At 39.9% G+C, this 25,289-nt stretch overlaps 1 protein-coding gene across 1 annotated transcript in view; it reads right to left on the reverse strand.

Moving 5' to 3' along the window:
* Positions 1-25,289, reverse strand: part of IGF1R (insulin like growth factor 1 receptor) — a 90,787-nt gene that overhangs the window by 5,136 nt on the left and 60,362 nt on the right. Inside the window, exons 8-21 of the mRNA XM_010171996.2 lie at positions 25,199-25,289; positions 23,635-23,873; positions 22,903-23,070; positions 22,491-22,695; positions 17,900-18,186; positions 16,218-16,354; positions 15,729-15,888; positions 14,556-14,661; positions 12,833-12,903; positions 10,289-10,518; positions 9,895-10,005; positions 9,024-9,183; positions 6,640-6,769; positions 1,968-2,102 (exon numbers count right to left, since the gene is read on the reverse strand). The exon at positions 25,199-25,289 is cut by the window's right edge and continues 32 nt beyond it. Of these exons, the coding sequence (XP_010170298.2) occupies positions 1,968-2,102; positions 6,640-6,769; positions 9,024-9,183; positions 9,895-10,005; positions 10,289-10,518; positions 12,833-12,903; positions 14,556-14,661; positions 15,729-15,888; positions 16,218-16,354; positions 17,900-18,186; positions 22,491-22,695; positions 22,903-23,070; positions 23,635-23,873; positions 25,199-25,289 (2,230 nt within the window). The remainder of the gene's footprint in view (positions 1-1,967; positions 2,103-6,639; positions 6,770-9,023; positions 9,184-9,894; positions 10,006-10,288; positions 10,519-12,832; positions 12,904-14,555; positions 14,662-15,728; positions 15,889-16,217; positions 16,355-17,899; positions 18,187-22,490; positions 22,696-22,902; positions 23,071-23,634; positions 23,874-25,198) is intronic.

Below are 25,289 nucleotides of genomic sequence, written 5' to 3' on the forward strand. Positions count from 1 at the left end.
TGGCAGCAGTCGTCAGGTCATGGAGTGTCACAAAGCATCTCAACAGCATCTTGGGCAAACAGGATGGAAGGCAGGGAAAGGAGAGGAAACAAGCAAAGAAGTAACACAAAAGAGGTTCTTTGAACGCCAAATGCATGTGCATGGAACAAAGGTGAAGATGATTCCTGGAGCTCCCTACTCCTACAACAGCCTATTTGAGTTTCAGCAGACTTGGGTGCCTGTCCCAATAGAAACAAGCTGAAAGGGAGCTAAAGCAAGTCACAATAAGCTTCTAAGGTCAACACATTAATTTTTAAAATTTTTTTAATTTTTTTTTTTCATTTTGGACAGAGTCAGGATGTTCTATACACAACTATCACCAGGAAAAAAAAAAAAAAGACACCACTAAACTGGATATGTCTTAGTTCTGAGTTCAGCCCTGTTCCTTGTTCTGATGGAGAGAAGTGGCTTAATTCAAAGGAAGATTTTCTTTTTCTGCACCTCTGCAATGTCAGGCTGAAGTGCTGGTGGCCGTAACTCACGTGTGAACAGTTTCCTCATTAAAATCAGCACAAAAAAAGACCTTTGCTGTCATGCTCTGGTGCAATGATTTGCTCTGCCAGACATTAACCAAATTCTTGTGGCTCTTAAGCTGGTTACCCTGAAAGTGGATTCATCCAGCAGCAACACCCAGCAGAGGAGTCTCTCTGAGGAGGAGGAGGAAGGAGAACAGGCGAGTGGGCTGCAGTAAATAGAGCTTCTTGCTGTGACACCCCTCCCATCCCCCTGTCCATACCACACATGCCCCAGGTCAGTGGGGAATTTCTAATGCCCAATCTCTTGCTGACTCTGTTTTCACTGTAAAGGTATTTTTCTCCTATGGACGCAGGGAGCTGACCCCTTCACACCCCCTGTTCTTCCCCCATTTCTGCCGACTCCCTCCTCCATTACACAGCTCTGACCGTGCTAAACAATCTCCAGTCAATGTGACTGCCAGGAATTCTCCACAGCATCATGGAAGGCAAAGAATGTGAAACTGAGGAATCACATGGCAGCTACACCTCCCCCTGCATATACCACCCACCCCCCTCAAACAACAAAACAACACTCACTGCCTGTTCATCTGAAACCAAAGCCAGCGCCCCAGCCAAAAAAACTCTTTTCCTAAGAATCCCAAGCAGCTGAGGCCCTTAAGTGATTGTATCCCTTCTGTGGGCCTCCAACAAATTTCAATAACTGCAAGACACAGTATTTCCTTCCCAAAAGCCAGTTTGGGAAGTATATCAAAGTAATAAAGTCTGAACAACTGAATCTGCTGTACACAAAAGCCAGGAGAAATATTTCAACGACGTGAAGCTGAAGAGTGAAGCCCGCTGCACTGCACACCCTCCTGCTGCTGCGGGGCTTGGGATTGACTCGAGGGGGAGGCAGAGGCTTCTCCGTGTGCTTCTTTCTGTGCTTACAGGAAAGGAAGCCGTTAGGAGGGGAGATTTGTTTATAGCAGATCCAGTGCTGCTGCAGACAAAGGAACGATACCTCCGTTTATCTGTGTGCTGAACTCAAAAGCTGAATTGCACAGAGTTTATGCCCAATACATTACAGCTCGTCCTATGCTCTTTGTTTTCTCTCTATGCTTGACAGGATTACTTCAAGCAGAAGAGACAAGATTTAGGCACAAAATCTTCCGCTGTAGCAAGTGTTACTTATGAGCTTTTATTAAGTCTAATTTTATTCAGGAACACAAAGATTGGGTTTTGTTTTCTTTTTAAAGGAAATAGCCCAAAGTGAGATTCTGTCCACAAGCAAAGTTCTTTTCTGGTACCATTAACTCCTATAAAATCCTAGATGGGAGAGACCGTTCAAGCAGCACCTCACACTGACTATCACTCTTTAACAACCGCTCCTGGGGCAGACAGGGCAGAAGCAGACACTGAAGGGAGCAGGGAATAAACTGTGCACGGAGAACAGTGGTAACTGTTGACACTTACAGCATATCAGGACAATTGTCTGGTTTTTCCAGCAGACCTCCTTCCATCACAAAGCGGAGCACTTGTTCATTGGTCATGCCTTGGTACGGCTGCTCCGCCAACGTCGCGATCTCCCAAAGTACAACACCAAAGGACCTGGAAAACAAATCAGAACTTTACAAAGCTGAGCAATCCTTACAGGGATATTTTTCTTAGATGGTGCCGAGCAGGTGGGTGTCTGTGGGTATGTTATTTTACAAAAAAAAAAAATAAATCCAATTGCTCAAAAAGTATGTGGTCATGGTGACAGCTACATCACCAGCATAAGAGTCTGCTGACTTCAAACACCTCTGGTCAATGGTGGGAAACAGGCTCCCAGTTCTGAATGACTCTTCAGAATGGCCTCTGGAAGAAAAGACTGGTAATATTACATCTCCATTTTTCACATCATAATCTGCAGCTTAGAGCTGGTTATGATTATGATCATTCAGCGGGTTATACTGGTTCTGTACAGGTCAATCAGTGAAAAAGCCACCACAAGCTCATTACATTGACTAGAAGTCTCTTAACTCAGAGAGGAAGACTTAAGCTGTGAGCTTGCCTGGAGAATCAGCTCGCATCTCATCTCCCCTTCCCATGGCTTTGAGTTCAGATTTTAGGTGCACTGCAATGTGGGAAGAACAGTGGAGAGAAGGAAAAGGGAAGATGCAAGTAAAGAAAAACCAAAAATTTTTAAAATTCTGTTCCTATCTCTGTGCTTCCTGTACAAAGAACCTCGGGCTGGACAGACACCTGATCGCTGAAGTCTGCAAAAAGATCTGTGTGTGCCTGGGTGCAGGGAATCAGACTTTCTAACCAGGTGGAGAAATTGCAGAGATAAGTTATTTAAAACGAGCTCAACAAGCCCAGCCCGAGCCACAGAGATAGCAAGAAAAAAAACGTGTATTTAAAAAAAACTAAACTCAAAATCTTCATGTAACGTATCTCAGGTGCTCCTGATAGCAGTTGAGAAGGCAATAATGCAGAACTGTAAGCTCTCATTCCAGTGCAAGCTGCTTTTCATCAGAAATACTTGAGTCATACAATTCCAATTTAAAAGCTGCATTTTTCCCTTACCTCTTTAGCAAACCAAGAGCTAGACAGCAAATGCACAGCAGCACACCTGTGCCTCTAGCTGCCTCACCACTAAAAGCAAACAAACAAACCAACCTCTGCTCCCCAGGCACAAAAACACTTCTTGGGTAATACTTTCCATTTATCCCTCTGCTTTGGTTTCTTCCACATTCCAAGTCAAAGGTGCAACGTAAGGATCAAGACATTCGACATACAGCAGCAAGCAACAAAATCAATTTTTGAAAAAGACATGGAAGAAATGTCAATGTTCTCCAGCTTCTTGCACCAAGACCCTAATTTGCTGCTTCAGCAGCAAAACATTTAAACCCCCAGGACCAACTCAGTTACCTGTTCTACAACACGTCCGTAACTATGTTCTTGAGACAGAGCTTCTAGCTCCTTCCAACTAACTACAAAGGACAGCAGAAGTGAAAAAAAAAGTCTCTCTAATAACAGGAATTGATTACTGGCGAAGAAAGATAAGCATAGTTATGTAATTGGGTAGTTTGGATGTAAGTATTGACACTTTCTAAAAATATCTCCATTTAAAATTAGTTTATTGAGCAGACATGGTTTAAATTGTCTGCCCTGCACTGAAGAGTCATCTACTTTTAGAGCTGCTGTGCAAAGAAAGAATATCTAGGTGCTGTCTCGTCTTCTGTGGCTAAAATGCTGATTCAAGCTTAGAGAAAAAAGCGTAGCTTCAGCATGGTATTGTTGTGAAAACAGGAGTCCAGTATTATTAGCTGGTTAAGGCAGAGTGGTTTTATCTTTCAGTTATCCACTGTATCTAAAACAGTTTGTGTCTGCAGCCAGAAGCCACAAACAGACTTGCAATTGTTTGCCTTTCAGGGGAGGCAGGGACAGAGGGTCAACTCAACATTTTGGTGCTTTTGAAGCTACTTTGATCACTGCAGGAATAACCAGAACAAGTCTTGCACACCTACCAGTCATATTATCATAACAAACAAACTTACGTTGCTCCTTCAAGGCAACTACCAGCTCTGAAAGAATGCAAGATGCTGAGGATTTATTTATAGAATAACATTAATTTTGAGATGTCCTCCTTCCCTAACTACAACAAAAACAGTCTTGTCTAATTACCTCATTCTTCAGTCTGAAAAGCAATAAAAGAATGAATTGCTAAAATAAAGCTCCACCCTTCAAAACCTCCAGACACTCTTTTTGCAGTTTGCCATTTCACCTTACAGCTTATAAATCTTGGACTCTGACCACTCAACACAGCTTTGTCTTCTTGACATTTTGGCTTCTAACATTGATCTCGAAGAACATGGAACCAGATGTCACAATATACTACCAAAAAGGCAGGAAAAGCAATCTCAACTTTTTTACTGTTTGACTAAAATAAATGGCCCCCAAAACAGCCAAGCTACACAGTTTACATGAAACAACTTCAAAATCTGAACCAATACAAGAAGTCAGGTAATTGTTCCTGGCATGAAGAGACCTTCAATGTATTGGACTAAAAGTTACTGAGAAGTAAACTGGGATGATCCTTTTAGCCATAAGCTGATCAAGTAAATAGACACTACTTCATGACAATGGTAAGTTAAGCTCCACTACATTAGGAACTCAGATTGAAATTTCTGAATCTACATCTTTGGATACATGAGGCAAACACAAATGTATACGTGTTCTAAACAAACAGCACATTCCTCATGTTCAATCAGGTTTTTTTTCCCCTCAAGATAATACACCTGTGGGAACCAAATTTCAGAATAAACCACTTCCAACAATTAAGATGATGAACCATCCCAAGGAGGAACTGTCTGAAATACTGATGAGAGTTGTGGACCTCCTCTCCATAAAGCAACTTCTTCCTCTTTCTCTCAAGTGAAAATCTTTCAGATTTCACTCCTCCTCCTCTCAAGTTTTCCAACCTTATGATCAGTAAGCTACTTTCCTTAATGCGACTTCTGGCAAGGATATTTACTCAGACTGTCCTGCTGATAAACTGCAGTATTGTTTGCTCAACTGCTCTGGACTGAATGGCTGATGAATGCCAAATCTTGTGAACACTGAAAGGAGAACTCGCATACTTCCTGCAACAACTGAAGTACTCATTTACTTCTGACACTTAATTTGGTGTCACATCTGTGGGGGATTTTTTTGTTTGGAATTTGAGTTCTGTTTAAACAATAATGTCACTTACGAGTTATAAGCGTGTATGGAACAAGTGCAGTACCTCACCGAAGCCAAACACCTGATCTGCTGTTGCCTGCTTTTGATACAGTGGCTGGATTTAACGGCTGGACTTTAAAAAGTTACTGTTGTGTGGTAAGAATGGGCAGGTCTGCCAGCTCTTCACTCCAGGCTCGTTCAGTTTTACATCTGGGGATTTTCTAGTGATATATTTCCAAATTTCTGTCTGTTTTGTGAAGCCCTTACAAGTCCCAAAATTCTTTTACTGCAGAGGGACTGCTAAAAGCATGCCTGCGCTGTTCCATTAGATAAATGGCCAATATAGGGCTTCCCCTTCAACTCCAAGTGGTTATTTTCATCTATTTCCAAGTTTGAGGGTTATTGGATTCATAAATAAGTTACTAGCCATATGTACAAAAAATTTTAAGCAAGATTCTAGTGCTTTGCTTTTTCCCTTGCTACATAATTCCTCTTGTGAACCCTTCACTCAAAGCTGGTGCTGTGGACTGCAGTCCACTGACTCCAAAATCCTCAAGTTGATTAAAGAAAATGCATTTTACTATTAAAATACTATTCCTACTGACTTCTAGACATTTGGAGGCAATCAGCTGCCAGTTGTGTAACAGATCAGCAGTAAAAACATCTTGTTAGGAAGGTAGAGAAACCATAAAAGAGAGTAGTGGTTTTGCCAGTACATGTTTATCTTCTGCCAAATCCTCCCTACCTATCTGCAAAAGCCAGGGGGGGCGAGGGGGAAATTGTTCCAGAGTATTATTTCCAAGATGTGTATTTTGAAATTTCCTGAATGCCTCTATTAATAACTTCACAGACAGAGCAAGTAGGCAATGTGCTTTTAAAGAGAAACCTATTTCTGCATCTTGTGGTATATAAAACAAGCAAACAAAGCTCCAAATGGAGAAGGATATACACGAGGGAGAACTCCTGAGGAAAAAATCTGCTCGTGTACACAAACTGTCTGTGGAAAAGTAGAGTTATTTACACAGAAGCTTTTGACAGAAAAGCAGGTCAGCACTATGAACCTTTCTATACTCTTGGCAACTCTGAATGCTTTTCTTGAAGGTGGGCAATTTGAAAAATGACAACTTGCTCTTCCAGGTGAAGGTAATGTTTTTCACTGCACAACTGATTTTACAAACCACAGCAGGAAACATGCTGCCACCTCCAGTTTTGGAAATCCATTTAATTCTGTTCTGAGAGTAGAACTTAACCTCATGAGTTCTTGATTTTGCAATGAAAATATGAAATATAAAGCAGAATGCTTCACAGTGGCACTGGAAAGAGAGTTACCTTTGAAGAGACAGCAGAAGCAGTATACTTAGTTAAGTGTACTAAAACAAGAGAAGAGGCTAGAAAGAAAAGGGGCTACAAGAGGTTTTCAGAGCCCCTTTTTTGTTACCAGACATCGGAGTGCGTTGTAAAGACTCCATCTTTCAGCGATTCCGGGGACATCCAGCGGACAGGCAGCAAACCTTTCCCTCCTTTGCGATAATAGTCTGTCTCGTAGATATCTCTTGTCATGCCAAAATCTAGAAGGTATAAATGTTTTTGAGTTTTCATGATAAAATGATGAACATTTCCCCTGACTTCAAGCCATTGTAGCCAGCAGAGAATCACAGGCTGGTGCAAAGAATCTGCAATCTGTTACCACAACACTTTACCTGCTGTCTTAGGGCTGGTGAGCTTCCCTCCCAACAAAACCAACAGACGTTTTTAACATTGACTTCAGTGGGTGAGAAGTCTGAATTATTGAAATATATTAATATGAAAAGTTCTAGGATTTATGCCCAAGTCTTGCAGAAAGCCAAGTCTTCTGAAGGTCACACAATTCACTAACCTGTTCTCTAAATTCAATTATTTTCTTTTTGTTTTAAGAGTGTACTTCATACTATTGTTTTTAATTAAAGAATCTCACATGTTGAGGGAAATGCTTCTCTCCCTTTTTTTTTCCCCCTCCTTTCAAAGGTATTTGCCAGTTCTTGTATAATAAATAGTCCATCTCAAACGCTACGGAGGATTAGGCTATTCATTTCTGACTAACACAGACCAATATTAAAGACATACTTTGGGTTATACGCATGTCCTCAGCTGTAAATATGTAAACATTTGCAAGATTTGGATCTAACAATGCTCATCTCCTGACTGTAACTCAGACTTATCCCAGATTTTTTTTTTTTCTGTATGATCAGCTTGACAGACACAAAACTGCTGGCTCTCGGACTAACCTATTTAAACCAGTTACTATGTTTTTAGACATTAACCAAAAAGTTCATAAATCAGGTGGCATCAAATCTCCGACTAATATTAAACGCTCTCTGCTAACACAGCAGACCTGGGGCAAAATCCATTTTATCAACACAGACCTGTAGTTGCCCCTTTTTTCCTGGGGAAAAATGGAAAGAGGACAGAATTCTTCCAGTTCTTACTCATTATTACCAGTCTATGCATTGGATGAGTGATTGACCACTGAACCTTCTTCCCTGCCTGCTAGGGACACTGGTACCCTCACTGATTATGACTAAAAAACCCATCTGTGCAGCTATTCCAACACTCCCACACACCCCAGTGACTTTATCCTGGCTGAATGGAAAATTCTTTAAAAATGTAATGCAAATAAGAAACAAGATATGCAATGAGCATAGGACAGTGTAGCATAAAGATCTTCCTCTGAGATCTAAACTCATGTCTGAGTTGGCATGTTCCATCAAGATGCTCCTAAACTGTTTCTACACAAAAGGATTTTTAATATTGGTACATAAATGAGAACACTGCAGCAGACTTCATGAAATGCTTTTGGGGTAACCATGTACCATGATAAACGGAAGAAATGCACCATCTTCAGTTCAAAGAATTGTAAAACATGCTGGTGGGGGGGGCGGGGGAGTGAGAAAACTGCAATGGGAAGGATTCAGGCTGACTTCCCCCGAACCTGCAGAAATTGCACAAAATCCCCCAAAGATCTTATTTCCTAATTAACTGACTCAAAATGAAATCATTTTTCCTTTCTCCCAAATGACAGGATTACTTACACAAATTATCAAAATAGCTGAGTTAAGCTCAGAGAAAAAGAATTAGTTTCCTACAACAGAAGGCTGTTGCTATACATGTTATTTTAATATGCACAACTCAAAAACAGCCAAAAGCTTAAAATCACCCTCTCTGGAGAGATGTCTGAAAAAACTCATCTGACACTATTTTGGAGGGATGGTGAAGGAAAAAAAAAAAGAAAAAGAAAAGTGGTGTTCTAACAGCAGAGCAGAGAAAAAACCATTCTGTTGTCTGGAAAGCAGAACTCCAGTTCAGACTGGAAAACATCCAGCTGAAGTCAAGCCTTACATTCCACATCCACATCAGATATGCTTTAAAATAATCCTAAAATTCTTATTCTTAAATCAATAAACAGGAGGTGGAATTATTTTTGTGCATTAACAGAAAAGCAAATGACACATCACCGGTAACTACGCCATCCACCCAGATGTCTGCAGCATCTGCACCTCCAATCACTTCTTCACTAGCTCTTTTGAAACCCACACGTTACATGATTTCCTCACTAGAACAACAGCAAGTAGAGGTATTCCAAGAGTTTCAACTCAATGTTGACTGCTCACAGGTCTTAAATCACAACAAGCCTTCATAAGGAACATATTTCATTCTGCAGAAATTTAAGCTACAGCTAAGTTTTAAAAGGTCTTTCGAACAGCTTTCAAAAAATTAAAATGCCTTCTAAGATGCTGATTTCTCAGGATGACGTTTCCAATTGGTGTAAAAGTCAAGAAAATGCACCTCCAATTTTCACTGTGAAGTCTTCTGCCACCATGCAGTTTCTCGCAGCAAGATCTCTGTGAACAAATTTGTTGGCGTTGAGGTATGCCATCCCATCAGCAATCTCTCCTGCCATCTGAATCATCTTCTTCAGAGTTGGAGGTGCCTGGCCAGGATTATTCTGAGCAACATTAAGAAGACAAAAGAGGTAAGGGAGAAAAAAACCCAACAAAATGAACTATTTCTAAGTCCAACTACATGCAATGCCCTCCATGTACATCATCTCCATTCTCTTATGGACATATTGTGCTCAGTTCTGTTCCTTGGAGTTATTTACATCAGAATTTCTAGATCAAGGGCAAAAGCTGCTGAGCTCATTTTCTACACAGTCTACTATGATTTCAGTGTCAAGTGACCTATGTGTCATCTTTATCCTTCAGATGCTGTATATACCTGGCAATTTTAGCCATTAGACTGACAGCCTACATATTAGCATATGTATATTAGCTGAGATATTAGATTATTACTTTCCAGCAGAGACAACAGGCAGGATATACAACGTGACAATTATCCTAACACACATGCTTTAACTAGCCAATTTTTTGTTTAACATCTTGATAAAAAATTAGATTAGGCAAGAGATTTAATTCAAATCTGGAAAACACAACTCAGTAACACGAGGGACCTATTCCATGTAGTACCCTGGGCTATGTGCAAAAGCTACCTCATGAAAAAAGGCACTGCAGATCACAGAGCAGCTCATGTTTTGTTCTTAGAGCTTAAGGAGAAGGGCAAGAAAGGCTAATTGCTTGCTGCTTCCAACGTGACGCTGTTTTGTTCAAGATGATTCTAACTGAAGAAATAAAAAACCATCCAGCAATTCATGACTCACCTCTGTGTCTGGCCTCAATGATCTCAGGTAACTCTTGAGGTCCCCACGTGTCATCAGCTCCATGATAACCAGCGTAGGTTGGCCCTGAGAAACAACACCAAGCAGCCGAACCTGGAAGAGGAAAAACAAATGTTTGGTTACAAATACAGCTAACTGAACTGTAGGAAACATTTATTCACGCAGATACGTAGCCCCAGACACCCGTGAACCTGTGGGAAAGGTCTGAAAGTAGATTTGGTTCCACTCTCTGACTCCTCTTTCACAATAATATCACAAAGTTGTGCTAAAATCCCAAGTTCCCACTCCAGTTAGCGAAGACATGCCCTGAACACCCTCATGCCAGTAAGCACCACAGCTGGATGAATCACAGCCCTGTTACATTTTCATGACTTACAACATGGTGACAATTGAACTCCTTCATCACCGAGGCCTCGTTTAAGAACTCTATCCTCTCACGCATGCTTGCAGACTCGTTGACAGTCTTGATGGCCACCCTGGTCTCCGGCTCATCCTTCACCACTCCCTTGGCTATTCCCTCGTACACCATTCCAAAGGAGCCTTGCCCAAGCTCCCGACACATGGTGATCTTCTCACGGGGCACCTCCCATTCGTCTGGAACATACACTTAAGGAGAGAAAAGAACAGGCCATGATGTTCCATTTCTGCAAGTGGTGTGATCACGCACCACTTTACGATACCAATTGCCCAGTGTTAATGTAAACACTAGACACAATGCTGAGACCTTGCAAGATATAAGCAAATAGCCCATGATCTTTCCCACACAGAGACAGGTAGATGCCTGGCACACAAGCCAACAAGCCAAGTCCATGCAGATAAAGGGGCCTCACTATGGTACTGACATAATGGGATTGGAAGAAGGAACCTCAAAGCATTGAACCAGAGTGGGAAGAGGCTTGAATCAATACTTTAGGCTTGAGCTTTTCTTGGGAACCTTGGTTTTCTAACTCTTCCAGACAGCATCAAATATATTTGTTCATGTGTATCAGTTTAGTGTCTGCTGTGTTCTCTATTAACAGATTGATTATATGACTAGAGGGAAACAGACCCTCTGATCTAGTAGGCTCTTTGCATGATTCTGATCACTTGCATACACACTGTTGCACCGGTGAAAGCTTTATGTGCTGCTGCTGCTGCTGCAAGTCTTTGATCTGAGGCAGAAGAAAGACCTCAGAAGGTGACTGCTAGGAGGGAGGACAGCCTCGGGCAAGAAGACATCTGAGTAATCACTGATGCTGCTGCCTATCAGTCACCAAAGGAGGGGACAGTTGTGTCACAGGCTCTGGATGGGTGGAATGACAGGATGCAAAAATAGAGGATTATGGCATGAACATCCACAGACCTTTAACCCTAATGGTGCCTCTACAAAAAATAACAGTAAGAGTCCACTGCCACTCTGGCTAAACCCATTAAACTCCTGGGGGCTTTTGGAAACACTATTCCAGCAATTAATCTACAGCAGTAGCACCAAACTAAACTATAAAAAGAAGAACTGATGCCTCAAGAAAGTTTGCTTCATGTTCCGATTTCCTCCTGGACTTGAAGAGCCAGACACATACAGAATCTGTACAGGATGGGCACGTGCTCCTTACAGTCACCCACACTTCCATGTGTGTGTGTGGGAAGGGGGGAATAAATGAATTATCTAGCAAGTAGGGTTACAAAAGGAATCTAGCTGCTTTTTGTAATTAGTTATTTTTTTTAAAAGTAATTCATTTAGCCAGAAAGCTGAATTTCCAAGGGTCTCCATTCCAGAGCAATCCCAGCACATGGGCTTTCTGGAGCTGCAGAGCTAAGGATCCCTGGACTGCCAGGCTTAGTCAGCTCCTGCTGCTGCTGCCTGGAGACAGCCAACACAAGAACTGGCAAGAAGTTAATCCACATCATTAGCAGGCACAACCTCCTGCGATAATGAAGTACAGAAAAATAATACAGATATACAGAAAACAAAACCAAAAAAGCATTCTGTTCTAGGAACAGAAATTTTGTTTAAAATAATTTTTATTTCCTGGATGGCTTTAAAGACTTGAGCATTATCCACATTGTGTGTCCCACAGAAAACTGTAAGAAATTAAAGATGCTCCTCAATACCCCACATCTGACTTTAGAACTACAATTATTTCACTCTGTTAGCAGAGCACTCAACGCAAATATACCAGCTGGGATCCAAATACTGCGACAGTCTAACACCTCTAAATATTGTCATCGCCAAATATATACATCAGTCACAAATACATTAGCTCAATTTGGAACGAGCTTTAAAGAACTGTTTTGCCAGCTAGAGAAAATTGAGCTTATCTACACTCCAAATACTAAGAGAAACCAATACTGATTACATGAAACATCCATGCTCATTTTAACACAGAATTTCTGCATGTGATATGTCTGGAAGCCCACAATATTGCTTTTCTCTTTCTCTAACTGTAGAAAGTTGTTGGAGACTCTTATTGGGATGGGAAGTGAGGAGATTGTATTGGTTTTTGTAAGCTTTACTATGTTCCATGTGAGAAATACACAGAAACAGGCAGTAGGTTTGTTCCAGTAGGTCAGAATAGGGCTTAAAAGGGCAAACATGAAAGATGATGAAGTAATGAATTTTGTCTTTCATTCCAGTCAAAACATCACTGGGCGAGTAGATGATAATCTGAAAGTGAAACTAATGCATCCAAATTTGCCTCATCTGGAAAAACTACAGGGAAAATTTCAAAAACTCCTCAGTTTCAATAGACATTTAGGTGTTGTTTCAGTGACATTTACGTATCGTCAACGATCAATTCCGTGGCTATGCTAATAAAACAAAGAGAGAAAGTAGTTTTACCACATTCCTTTCAGAGTTTCATTCCTTTCAGAGTTTCATACCTTTCAGACACAAACAGAATATATGAAAGTAAAAGCATCAGAAGTGTAAGGTCCCACTTACCGTCTGAAGCACTGAAATACTCGGGGTTCACAGAAGCGTAAAGTACTCCATTGCCCAGTCTGTCACTGTTCCTGTTGAAATATTTTTTTTCTTTTTTTAATCTTTAAACCTAAGTACATTTCAAACCACCTCTTCTACAGCTTTTCCACCATTTGCTCATTGACAGAATATTATTTACTGTACATGCAGAGCTTTTCAGACAAAGGGGACAAAACAAGTTATTATTCTGCCTCACATAATTGACAGGAAAACAGCCCAGAATAGTTTTCCCAGGAAACCTGCAGTATTCTGTATACCAAATCAGCACCAGAAAAGCACCAACACACAGTACTTTTAGCTGCTGGGTAAACTTCCTTGAAGAAAGGCAGCTTTATGGTGATATACCCATGAGACCCATGGTTGAGAACATAGAATCTAGAATGATTTGGATTGGAAGGGACCTTAAAGGTCATCCAGTCCCAACCCCCCTGCCATCAGCAGGGACACCTTCCACTAGACCAGGTTGCTCAAAGCCTCATCCAACCTGGCCTTAAACACTTCCAGGGAGGGGGCATCCACAACTTCTTTGGGCAACCTGTTCCAGTGTCTGACCACCCTCACAGTGAAAAACTTCTTCCTAATATCTCATCTAAAGCTACCCTCTAACATACTTTAACATCACCTGCTCTACTGTGGCAGCAAAGTAACAGACAAGACAAAGGACAAGACTGTTTTTAATGAGGAATTCCATTGAACTATTTTATAAAGTGTTTCTATTATTTTATTCTAAACACAGACACACACACCACTTCCCCCCCTGCCCAGTTTTACTGGGGTGTTTTTTAGAATAAGATACTTAACCAGCACTGAGAGCTCTCTTGCAGGAGACTGGCTGTACAAATAAAATTATCAGTCAGACCCTCAGAAAACTAAAGACAGAACATGCTTGTGGGCTAGAACAACAGTTTAAAGAAGGATGAGTTATCAGGCATTCCACCTAAGAGAACCCAAGGGAAGGCCAAGCAGGTATTGTACTTTACTAGATGCAAAGCCCTTGCTGGAGTGCTTGAGGGAAACTGGTACTACAGTCTGCACACAAATGAATTTGAGCCAGAAATAATGGGATACTCAGTGAGCATAATTTATGAGACTGTAATAAAAAACCCCCATACTAAGAAAATTGCAAGGCTTTTTGCACTGACTTCCATTAAGTTCTCATCATGTATTTCAATTAAATAATAATAAAAAATCACTAGTTACAAAAAACAAAACTGAAGAAAACAAATCAAGAGAACAGTCCCCTAGATTGCTCTGCCCAAGACATAATTTTTTAAATGAATGTAAAGACTTCAAAAAACCTCTAGAATTTGCAAGAAATCAAATTAACCTAAATTGAACTAAGTTTTCATTATGTATATTGACCCATATTTCAGTCAAAGCTTCTGATTATATAGTTCAGTATCTGTTATCATTGTCCCAGTGGATATGTTCCTGACAACCCTTCCTTTTCCCCTCTCAAACATGATACTGTAATAAAAAGCCTCTTCATATCTCAAGCAGCAGACAGATGCTTGCTGGTTAACTCTAAACCACCTCCTTTTACACACCAACAAGACAGAATCTACTCTAGCTTCCCGAGTCCTCTGAATGCCATTTCTCTTTCTAATTTCTAACTTGCTCCATGGGCACAGATTTGAAAATAAACATCCTCCTGCAGTTTTAACCACAAGCATGTATAACTCACCTCTTTTTGTTAAAGACATACAGCATTATCAGTAATCCCCCAATGATGAGCAGGAAAGCAATAGGGAGCACAATTATCAAGTGCAGGAAGTTTCCATAGTTTGCTGCTGCAACCAACAAGAAAACAATTGTATCAGGATTTCTAGAAAATCTCCATTAACAAAGAAACATTCAAAACTCACTCAATATATTTCCATACAGGGAAGAAATCAAAGTATTCATTTTCTTGTCTGATGTGGAAAAATGTATTCAGAAACACTCCCTGACTGCAGATGAGTGGAACAAGAAAACAGACAGTGCAAAGTATTAACTTTGTACAGAACAGTGTCTGTCTGGGGTTTATTTTCACAAGTTATGCTGAAGGACTTAACATTCCTCAGTGAACAGTATGTAATTGTTCACTTGCAGATTCACCTTTTTTCCACCTTTCGTTCACCTTGCCATTGCTTAGACTTATATTCAGAGTATGCACATGCTGTTCTTTCCTTCAAGTTCTTCAAAGTCCAGCAATTAGAAAACCAAAAAGGAATAAATGATAAGAATTCCAGTTTTCTGTGAATACACTGGCTCTACAGCTAAATACAGAGGTTCTTGAGAGGGTCTCTGTGGACACTATGGTGGTGTTCTTCCAAAATATAAATGATTCCCATGGACAGGACCAGCATCACCTTTTCATCAGGATGTTATCTTTATCAAATGTCACTCAGAACAGGTCATATGAAAAAGCATCTTAATATTTGAAAAATCTGTCAGCCAAAAAATCTAAACCGATTACTTTTTTCTTGTGTTATTTCACAGTTTAAAGCAGGTCTGCCTTATTGCCATAGGTTTTGTACAATCCAACTCCATGTTGTTATGGCTGACATTACATTCTCAACTGTATATCACAGGAAGCCACACAGTAGTGTGATCTACACACCCACCAGCTTGTTGCACCTCTCCTATATATAGAATGCATGCAAGAAAAGGACCACACCTCAGATACACCTCCTGGTTGTCAACACTTGTCAAAAAATGGAATAGAGAAGAGTTCCCAAAGAAGCATAAGCAAATAAGTGGAGTATTCAGAGTACAGGCAAGAGGCTCATTTGCCCAGTTACATATGTAAACATCAGGAATGATTAAAAAGACAACAGAGTTCCAGTTTGACACAGCCAGCAAACACTCATCTTACATTTGGGTTGCACATAGAAAGAGACTGGCTCAGTCCATGACCCGTTTCCAGCTAACGAAGTGGCCTGAACTCTAGCAGAATAGTTTCCAGGGTTCAGATGAGTTAGTTTAGCTCCTCCAAGCTTCTTGTATTCCTGTCTGGAAACACATTCCCTCTTCTCCTGAAAGAAAAAAAGCAATTTGCAATTCATGTTAGTATCTTCATATTCCTTTATTCTTGAGAAAACAATAGGATAAGCTCATCTTTGTAACTAAAAGCCCCATCTGATCAGTTTTCTCTTCCAACACCTTAAGGAGATACGTGGAATTCAAAAGCTGTCAAAATAAACAAAACAAAGGGATGACATGGTCGTTGGTGCTGGGTGTTTGAAATCATTATTTCTGTCTTTGGGCTGCAGTACTGCACAGACGCACATTAAGAAAATAGCATTTTGTGTAAAAATTAGAGTTACAAGCAGTAACTCTTAACAGAGAAATGCAAAATCCTTACCTCTCCATGCTGCCCATATTTGATTTCATACATTAGTATCAGCCCATTTGGATTTGCAGGCTCTAACCACTTCAGGTAGACAGTATTTTCTTCTTTTGCTTCCCATGCTACCGTTCCTGGAATGTTATCTGCTCCCTCTGTAAAATATTTACAAGTGATGTGAGAAGAACACTCGTTACTGAAACAGGAACTTACACAACAATTGAAGAAAATTAAAAGGTTCATACTATTCCCTAGGTATCTAAGCACTGCAGTAAGCATTATTCAAAGGTCCAGAGAACAAAATTCATTGTCCAGGGGCCTGTTGGAGAGATTTAGCAGAGTCTGAACTGCTGGCTGCCAGAAAAACAGTGCAGTGTATACAGCTTCACCAGGTATGGGCTGTGTTAGTCACTGCGCTCTCTCTGTGTGCCAAAAAACCTGTTTATCAGCATCTGGTTCTTCCTTCCAAACTTTCCATTACACCAAAACAGCGCAGATAGATATTCCCAACCAAAGAGCTGGAAACAGCCACCTGTCTGCAAATGGTTGTAAACACACAAGATCTGCCCCACTGACATCCCTTTCCTAAAACATCCAGTCTTAGGAAAACTGTCACAGTTTAAAAGACAGCCTCATCAGCAATTCAGGAACTGCTTTATCCTTATTTCACTCCTGATAATTTTATGTGTTTTACTCAAAACTCAAGAGGAATATAAAGACTGTTTCAGTCACAGAAAAAAGACCACTTTTTCAAAAATGCAGTTGTTAGGTTTAGAAGAAAACAGAATTGTTTAGCCTTTAATTTTCAGACACACGTGCTAGAAATCTGGGAACACTTATTTCCTTTTCCCTGATCTCACAGATTTCCTGATTTCCTTGAAATAAGCAATACTTTTTGCTCTTTTAGTGACACAGCTGTATCTGGATTATGATAGTCTTTCCTTCCAGAAACAAAACAAAATTGCTACCATTCTCCATCAAATATTCCCAGACATCTGCTGGAGTCAGAAGCTCTTTGCTGGATGCATATGAGTTTACGCTAAAATCATCTCTATTCTTCTCAGAAGAAGTACAATCTGTAAAAGTCCCAAACATGAGTACAGCATTCAATGCTTCCTATTTGAAGTACTCTAGATGCCGGCGATTGGGCACAAAGCAACACAGTACTCCTCCTGTTTCCAGGCTGGACAAATGCATGGTCATTCTGTGACAGAAGAAACATTTGGCAAACATTCCCACCAGCAAACAGTTCCGAGTGAACACAACAAAACTAAACAGGAGCAGAGAAATGCTGCCGTCTCCATTCAGCACACAGGGAACTGAGGAATAAAACCTTTTAACCCACCATGTCTGTGGGTCTCACCTGTAACACTGAGGAACAGATTCTCTCGTAATTATCTCAGTAGTCAATGCACACACTTCTACCTTTCTCCAGATCACAGGACAGACTCAATACGTATCACCCAGAACACACAAGAGACTAGTCAAGATATTAAAATACTGTAACTAAGTTTTATATAGTTCCAATTAATCTTCTTGCATAGTTTTTTGGGTTTTGTTTTGTTGGTTTTTTTGTTGTTTTGGTTTTTTTTTTAATTATACTCCAATGTTTTTCTAAGTGTTTTTGGAGAGTATGTCCTCCCTGAGACTGATCTCTCCCCAGAAAAATCAAACAAAGCTTTATACTTGTGAGAGTATACCTGAAGGCATGGTTCTTGCAAAGACAAAGTTGGAAGCGCTACAACCAAGTGTGTCAGCTTCATGGTTGCAGCTGTGAATATCAATGCGGTAAAGAGTAAAAGGCTGGAGATGGGAGATCACAGTTCTCTCCTTGCCATCCACTTTGGTCTCAAAAAATGGGTATTCCACCTCACTCTCCTCTGTGTCAGAAACATTGGTGAAGTGATCTGTCCCAGTCGCATTCCTGTTTCGAGTGGCCAAAGTGGCATTTGCGATTCGGAACACATCCCTCCGCTTCCGATCGGGTCTGTGGAGCAAAAACACAGGTATAGAAAAGGTGTCCTTAGAGAAAATCCACTTTTTCTCCAACTCCAGGAAAACTGTGCAAAAAACCCAGTAAAATAGTGTAAGTCTGCTATCAAAAAAGCTCAATAAAGCAAACTGCAAAGCAAGACAAAAGTTTTCTCTTAATCTGAACGTGTAGTGTGTCAGCACATCCTATCACTCTCTCTTTTGGTTAGAAACCAATTAAAACTCTGAAGCTCACACTGCATCCCAAGATAAACTTCTGACCTTGTGCAATAAACCAAACAGCAAAAATGGCTTCACTGTTATTCAATAAGCATCCTGGATTTGTATTTAATGACAGTGATGTTGATGCTTAAAATAAAAATCAGATGTTAAAGGTTGAAAAGTTTAGGGACAAACTAAGTTCTGAAGTTTGCTGGGTTAGCACAGCTAAGTCTCAGTAGGCTGAAATTACAGAACTTTGAATGTATTGCACTGAGAAAAGAAACCCTGGAAGGCAGCTGAAGAGCATGAATGTTAACCACCACATGTGTGTGGTCATTTGTGTATCTCTACTTCTCTCACCCAAACAAAAGCTCTGCAAAGGAACAATCTTCCTATATGAGACAGATGATAATGCAATATTGTGTATAGCAGAGAGCTCACTGAGCAACTTTGCTTTGCCTTACAGGCATCTGTATGAAATTTATGGAGTTAAAAACTTGAGGATTTACAGCAACACCACTGCTTTCTCAAGTCTGAGAAACTGTTGTAGCAGACAGGCCTACGTATGAGTACAAGCACTAATATGAAAATACTCTTATATATAAAACATTTGGATGTTATTAGCTAACCAACACATGATTGCTACACATCAGACTTGGTCTTGTGTCAGGTCCAAGGCTGGTTTCTGCACAGAAGTGGTAACTACAGAGGGCAAGCTGGCTTTTCCAGCTCCTGTTCTCCTCCTCTCTGAAGTTTGCAGGACTGCTCACACCTGGAAAGCAATGCACGGCTGGAGTTAAAGAAGAACATAAAGAGTCACACTACAAAACCAGTTTTGGCTGGAATCCTCTCCCACCTGAAATCACTTGGCCAGTGCCCATTTAGTACCTGGTCAGTGTAACAGTTATCAAGGACAAAGGTGACATCTAACACGTTTCTATCAGAGAGCGAGTTACAAATCAGGGGAATGAGGCCGCCCTCAAACACACAACAGGAAGAAAGATGACTCAACAGGAGAAGTTCATTTGCTGTCAAATATACTGTCTTAGTACATTCAGCCACAAAACAGCATGCTGCAGAGAGAGCCAAAAACAGGCTGACTTGGTTTTGAAATCTTCTGGCAGAGACTGGATGAATTTTTTATTTATTTTTTTTAGGAGTTCACTACAAAATTTCCCAAAATCCTTTTACTATGTCTTGAGTAGTCTTTTTGACACTCTCAGATGCCGTGTAAACCACAGCACAGAAATGAAGACGAGGAAAAAAATCTTCCTAAATTGCCATTAAATTGTTTTAAACTAAATATAAGTGAATGTTGTAACTTGTCAGTGGGGTACGGGGGAATTTAACAGGAGATGTAAGCACTCTCACCTCCTCTGCACTGGTATTTTGGGAAGTTACTAAAGCTATTCACCTTGCTTAGGGTGAGCACCCAGTTACTGCTTTAATTGTATGGAAAGAACAAACTTTTGAACCACTAAAAGCACCCTGTGCTGAAATGATGAACATTTGCACAGATTTTGTGATAAAAGCGGTGAAAATAAAAAAAGTTCATTTTCAATCAACCACAAAAGCGTGTTGCCAATGTGCAAGAACCCAAAAGACATGAATTTGTCTATCACTACTTTTATGGGATATATAAAGTTTCCACTCTAGTGGTATCTGGGGTTGAAAAAAAAAGTAAAAAAAAAAAAGTACAGTCCTACCTTGCCTTTGGGGAAAAAAAGGTAAGGAGAAAGCAACACAAAACTTGTTGGAGAAAACTACAGTCATATCAGGAAGAAAACAAGACTGGCAGGATAACCACAAGGCAAACGTGATTAAAATATCAAGAGATATGACACCATTGCTTTTCTGTCAAGCAGCTTCCTGCTTTCGTGAAAGACACCGATAAAGAACAACCATCCAAGGAAATAAGGAAAGGTCTAGAGATAAAAACATGAAAATTCATCTATTCTGTTAAATGAGAGGAAGGAAGAGAAATGCAAGAAAATAATTAGAAAGTAACACTATAAAAAAATTAAATTAAATTGAAATTAAACAGAAGAAAAAAAATGTGGGTCATTTAACATAAAAGCTAAGTGCCTTATGCTTTATGGCAATTTTAATGTTATTTCTCAGATACTTTCTACTACACACAGAGCCTGTCTCATCCTGTTCATTAGAGAACCAAAAAACACGAAGATTAACTCATCCTCCTGTGGTTTTGAGTGTCTCTTCAAGACTAACCATAGTCCTAATGTTTGAAATCTACCTCACCACTGCAGTAATGCATATGGGGTCATCCAGAAGTTGCACACAAGATTAGATCAACAGGTTTTTTCCAATAACCTTAAAACCACCCAGTCAAATATTTTCACACTGTATTACATGCTGCATCTCTTTCATAATATCCTGGAGACAGGTACAACACTGGAAACAAATACTACTATTGAGGCTTGCATTAACACATTAATTAACTTCTCCCTTGGGAAAGAGGGGGAAAAAAAAAGACATCAGCAAGTAACAAGCTGCTTAGATTGGTCCTACGGAGATGTCTCACTAGCTCATAATCTTTAATTTCCCTGACATACAGTCTCTTTAAAGTTGCTTAGCTATGCAGCTATTTCTGAGCATTGTACCTTATCTGCCTTTGCTATTAGAAAACACACCCTTATTACAGTAAGTTAAGAAAAAAATGGGAAATGGTCAAGCTTTCAGGAAACTGTTTGTGAACTGGTCAGTTTATTTGTTACTTCTCCAAGTTCAAGGTTCTATGAGTTTCCTTTGGGAGGGGGGAATGCAAGAAAATTTGGGAGAAGATAAACAATGCATTGCAAAGCTTTGGTGAAATAAAAAAATGCTTTTGTGATAGACTTTCAAGTAGTTTAGACCCAACACATGCCTTTCAAAACTCCTTACTGTCCTATTTCATGAAGTCCAAAATCAGATCACATTTGAAAGACTTCACATTGCTCAGAAATTACATCCTGGCCAGTCACGGTGGCTGTTACTTCTCTGTACCTCACCTTTGCTGCTGGTTCTCATCATCAGTAGGGAAAAGATCACACAAGTTCAACCACAAATGCTAAATGTAACTCCAACATAGCTGAGATACAACACTTAGCACCTCCAAAGAGAGGCATATTTAGTTCCTCCCCATTTTTTTTGGACAAAGCTAAGAAGCTCTGCACACATCACAGTCCCAACCCCAAACAAGTCAATCCAACATCCTTAAATAAAGGTCCAAAAATCACAATGGAGAATGAAATAAACCAGTTTTAATGAGTGGCAAAGCCACATTTTAGAGTTCTCAAGCACAGGACTTCACCATAAACTTCACCTGCCAACAGAGACAATAAGATAACACGCACGATTGAAATCCAATTGCTTATAGACTGTAACGTAACAGCTATACACTGCGTGCTGGGCCCCAGGATCCAATTATCTAAAGTAAAAACAGCTCACAACACGGATAAATTGGAAACTCAAGGATCAAAATCATCAATTAATTCAGTAGTATCTACTCTATGTTGCAGCATAAAATCATTACTATGCCACTTAACGTGTAAGCGGTAGTGTTTATCATGGAAGAGTGGGCATATTTAATACTTCTCTGCAGCACAGACCCAGGAAACCAATATGCCCTTTGCAATTAGTGCAGTGAGAAAGGAAGACCAGTTTCAACTCTTCGAGGTGACTATGCCCCCAATTTCAAAGGCAAATAACTCTTCAGATTAGGAACACAAGCACTTAAATGGCTATTTAGAGAAAGATGACACCTGAAACCCTTTGTCTGCCACATGTTGCTCATCTCTGAAACCCTTATAGACAAAGAGCTCCTCAAGTGACTGTCGACTCTGAAAAGAAACCATCACTGAAGTCCTTGAACAATATAGGTAAGAAACCTTACTATTAGCTAAAATTGAGAGAAAGAGATGAAAATTAGTGGATAAGAGAAACTGCTAAGGTAAGGTTCACAGAAGGAAAGGCAATACTTATGTGTTTCAGGTGTTATCTACATATACCTTCATGTCCAGGAAGCCTGAGCTCTAGGAAATGTGAAGAAATGAAATTATTAGCCTCACTTGCAAAGAGAAAGTGTCCAAAATCCATTACCTAGGGACAAAGATGGAGTTGTGAAGGAAGTTCTCAAAGACTTTCCGGTATTCTGCTTCTTCCTTCTCAGCTTGCTTTTCTGCCTCTGTCTTGGGACAAGCACAACAAGGTCCTTTTTCTCCCCCACACCCCTCTGGCTTGGTGGGTTCAGTAGCTTCTTCTGTATCAATGGTCCCATCAGCATATCTTCGAATTGGGACTTTATCTTAAAAGAACAGAACAGAGACAGCTTGTTTCTTGTCTCGTATATTTTTGAATACAGCTACAATCCATGTTTACCCATTCTCTTCTACTTGCTGTTATTCACAAAAGAGTTGTGAAGCAGGGCATAGGCTTTAGCTCTTGGAAATAAAAGTGCACTGACAGGTAAGAGCCACAGGCATTTCAATACAAGCACATTTCACTTTCCTACCTTTGGAGCAGTAATTGTGTCTGTAAAGGTAGCTGTCCTGAGGTTGCTGCTGCCATCGTACAATGTAGTATGAGAGGTTGCCATTGGGAAGAGAGGGAGGATTCCATTTCACAATCAGTTGGGATGAAGAGTTGGATGCTGAAATAACATCCAAGGGAATGGATGGCACTGGAGGAGAAAAAAGAAAAGGAAGACATTTAAATTTACAGCATTTTGCAATTGTAAATTGTAATGTATTTTAATACATTAATAAATACATGAATTTCGATGCAAGCTTTCAAAATGAATCCCAATCCATTTCTATACTGCAAGAAAAAAACACCATCCTATTTCAAATAAAAGATTTCCTATTTATACCCCACTAGCAATGGTTGTTAAGAGTTCATTTGAAAACACCTACAAGTCTCAATCCAAAGCTGCACTTAAATTTACCTTCACCAGTGGAACCAAGTCTGAAAACCTAACTCCAAAAAATTCCCATAGTTCCCAATGACAATAACGTCCACACAACCACAGAGTTGTAATTCAAATCCTCCCATTGCTTTCCTAATTAATGAAACTTCCTAGCATTTTGAGCACGATCTGCACATGTCCTGGTTTTGCTGGGATAGAGTTAATTTGCCACCACGGCACATCAATTCAGTTTCTGAATTAGCAACAGAACTGGCATAATAATCCGATAAACATACGTGTAGCGTTATCAACCTCTAACCCAAGAGCCCAGAATCTCACCTGCAGCGTTGGTTCGTATATATACAATTTCACTTTTTGCTCCATGAATATGATGGTTTTCCATCATTGTAAGGGTAACAGCCTTGACATAAATGGCATATTGAGTCCAAGGTTTCAATCCCTGCAGTAGAATTCCAGGATTGTTCTCTTTGTTGGGTGGCAGGTCAACATCAACCATGTTCCAGCTATTGGAGCCACACGCATCTTGTCCATCGTACTCAGTCACATTTTTGAATGGTCTGAAATATTAAAAGAAAAAAATAGTGTTAAATACTTATTTTCTACTGAAAATTTTCATATATTTATGAAAGTGCCTCACTTCAGTGTTGCTTAATGAAACAAATAAATCTTACTTGTTTTCCATAGCAGAATACAACAGAATAAAATTCACATTTATTTTCAAGCACTACAAAATTCAGAGTTCAGCTTTAGCTGCAGGTCTTACCTTCAGTCACTAGCAATAAGGCACAGCTCTCCAAGAAAACAATTTCTTTTTTTTTTTAATTCAAAACACAGAGTGAAACACCTCAGCCATATTTAGACTAAGCATATATGAAACAGAAGCAACTCAAAACAGTTATTGATAGCTTTTTACCACAAAGAACCTAAACTTCCATGACTGGCCTTGACCAGTCCAACAGGCTTTTTTTCCCCCTTTTATTTCCACAAATGCAAACAAATTATATAGTCACATAGTTCTACTTTTCAAAAGTTGCGACACTGGTGCAAGAGCAAATAAAGTACTATTCTTGTTATTAATTACTACAGACTCATCAGCACTAAGTTTATTGCATCATAGTACACCATTCACAGTGATATTCTTTTTTAAGCAATGCTGGACATGAACAATTTGTGTTTCTATGTCTTGGAGTCTTGCTTCATATGTCATTACCAGCATCCTGAACCTCTCTTTCACACCTCCAAACTGCTTGGACTTATTAGTGTGCTCATTTGCATTGTCGTCTATTTTAAATCTGAGACACTACAAGTACGTGCAATGGCAGAGACACCTCCCAAGAAACTAGGATCTTCCCAGCAATTACCCCACTCCTTCAATATCAAGAAAACTACCAAAGCTAGATAATCTAAATAACTCCAAACTGAGTAAACAAGTTGCCAAGGTGATAGGGCAAACTGCTGATCTGTGGTGCTCTCTAGTCAGTACTATGACTAGAGAAGGAAAAGATCTCAGTAAACACGACATGACTTAAGAATATCTCCAAATTAGATCCCGAGAACAGTCAAGCCATCCATCTCTCTCTTCTTTTTTTCTTTTTTCCCAAAATTTGAAACTTGTTGATGGATCTGGAATTCATTTGTAAGCTTCAATCAAAACAATTCTCTTTTTAAAGGGGGTTTGTGCTCCACCAAGAAAAGAATTTGAACAAAAGTGGGACTTGAGGATGAAATATGTAAACTGGATGAGATATGTAAACTGCAGGAAACAGGAACTACCCAAAGGACTTTGCTGACTAACTTTTCTCACTTATAAACCAAAAATCAGAACAGAACTGTCCACTGTCTCTTGGACTGTCCCGATTAGTCTCTGACGACATCTACTTACGCTTCTTTGTAGTAAACAGTGAAGCTAATGAGATCTCTATAATCTGGAGGGCGATACCGTTCCCATGTTAGTTTAATCCGATTCTTGAGCG

Source organism: Antrostomus carolinensis, unplaced genomic scaffold, assembly GCF_000700745.2.
Source record: "Antrostomus carolinensis isolate BGI_N321 unplaced genomic scaffold, ASM70074v2 scaffold1717, whole genome shotgun sequence".
Classification (NCBI taxonomy): Eukaryota; Metazoa; Chordata; class Aves; order Caprimulgiformes; family Caprimulgidae; genus Antrostomus; species Antrostomus carolinensis.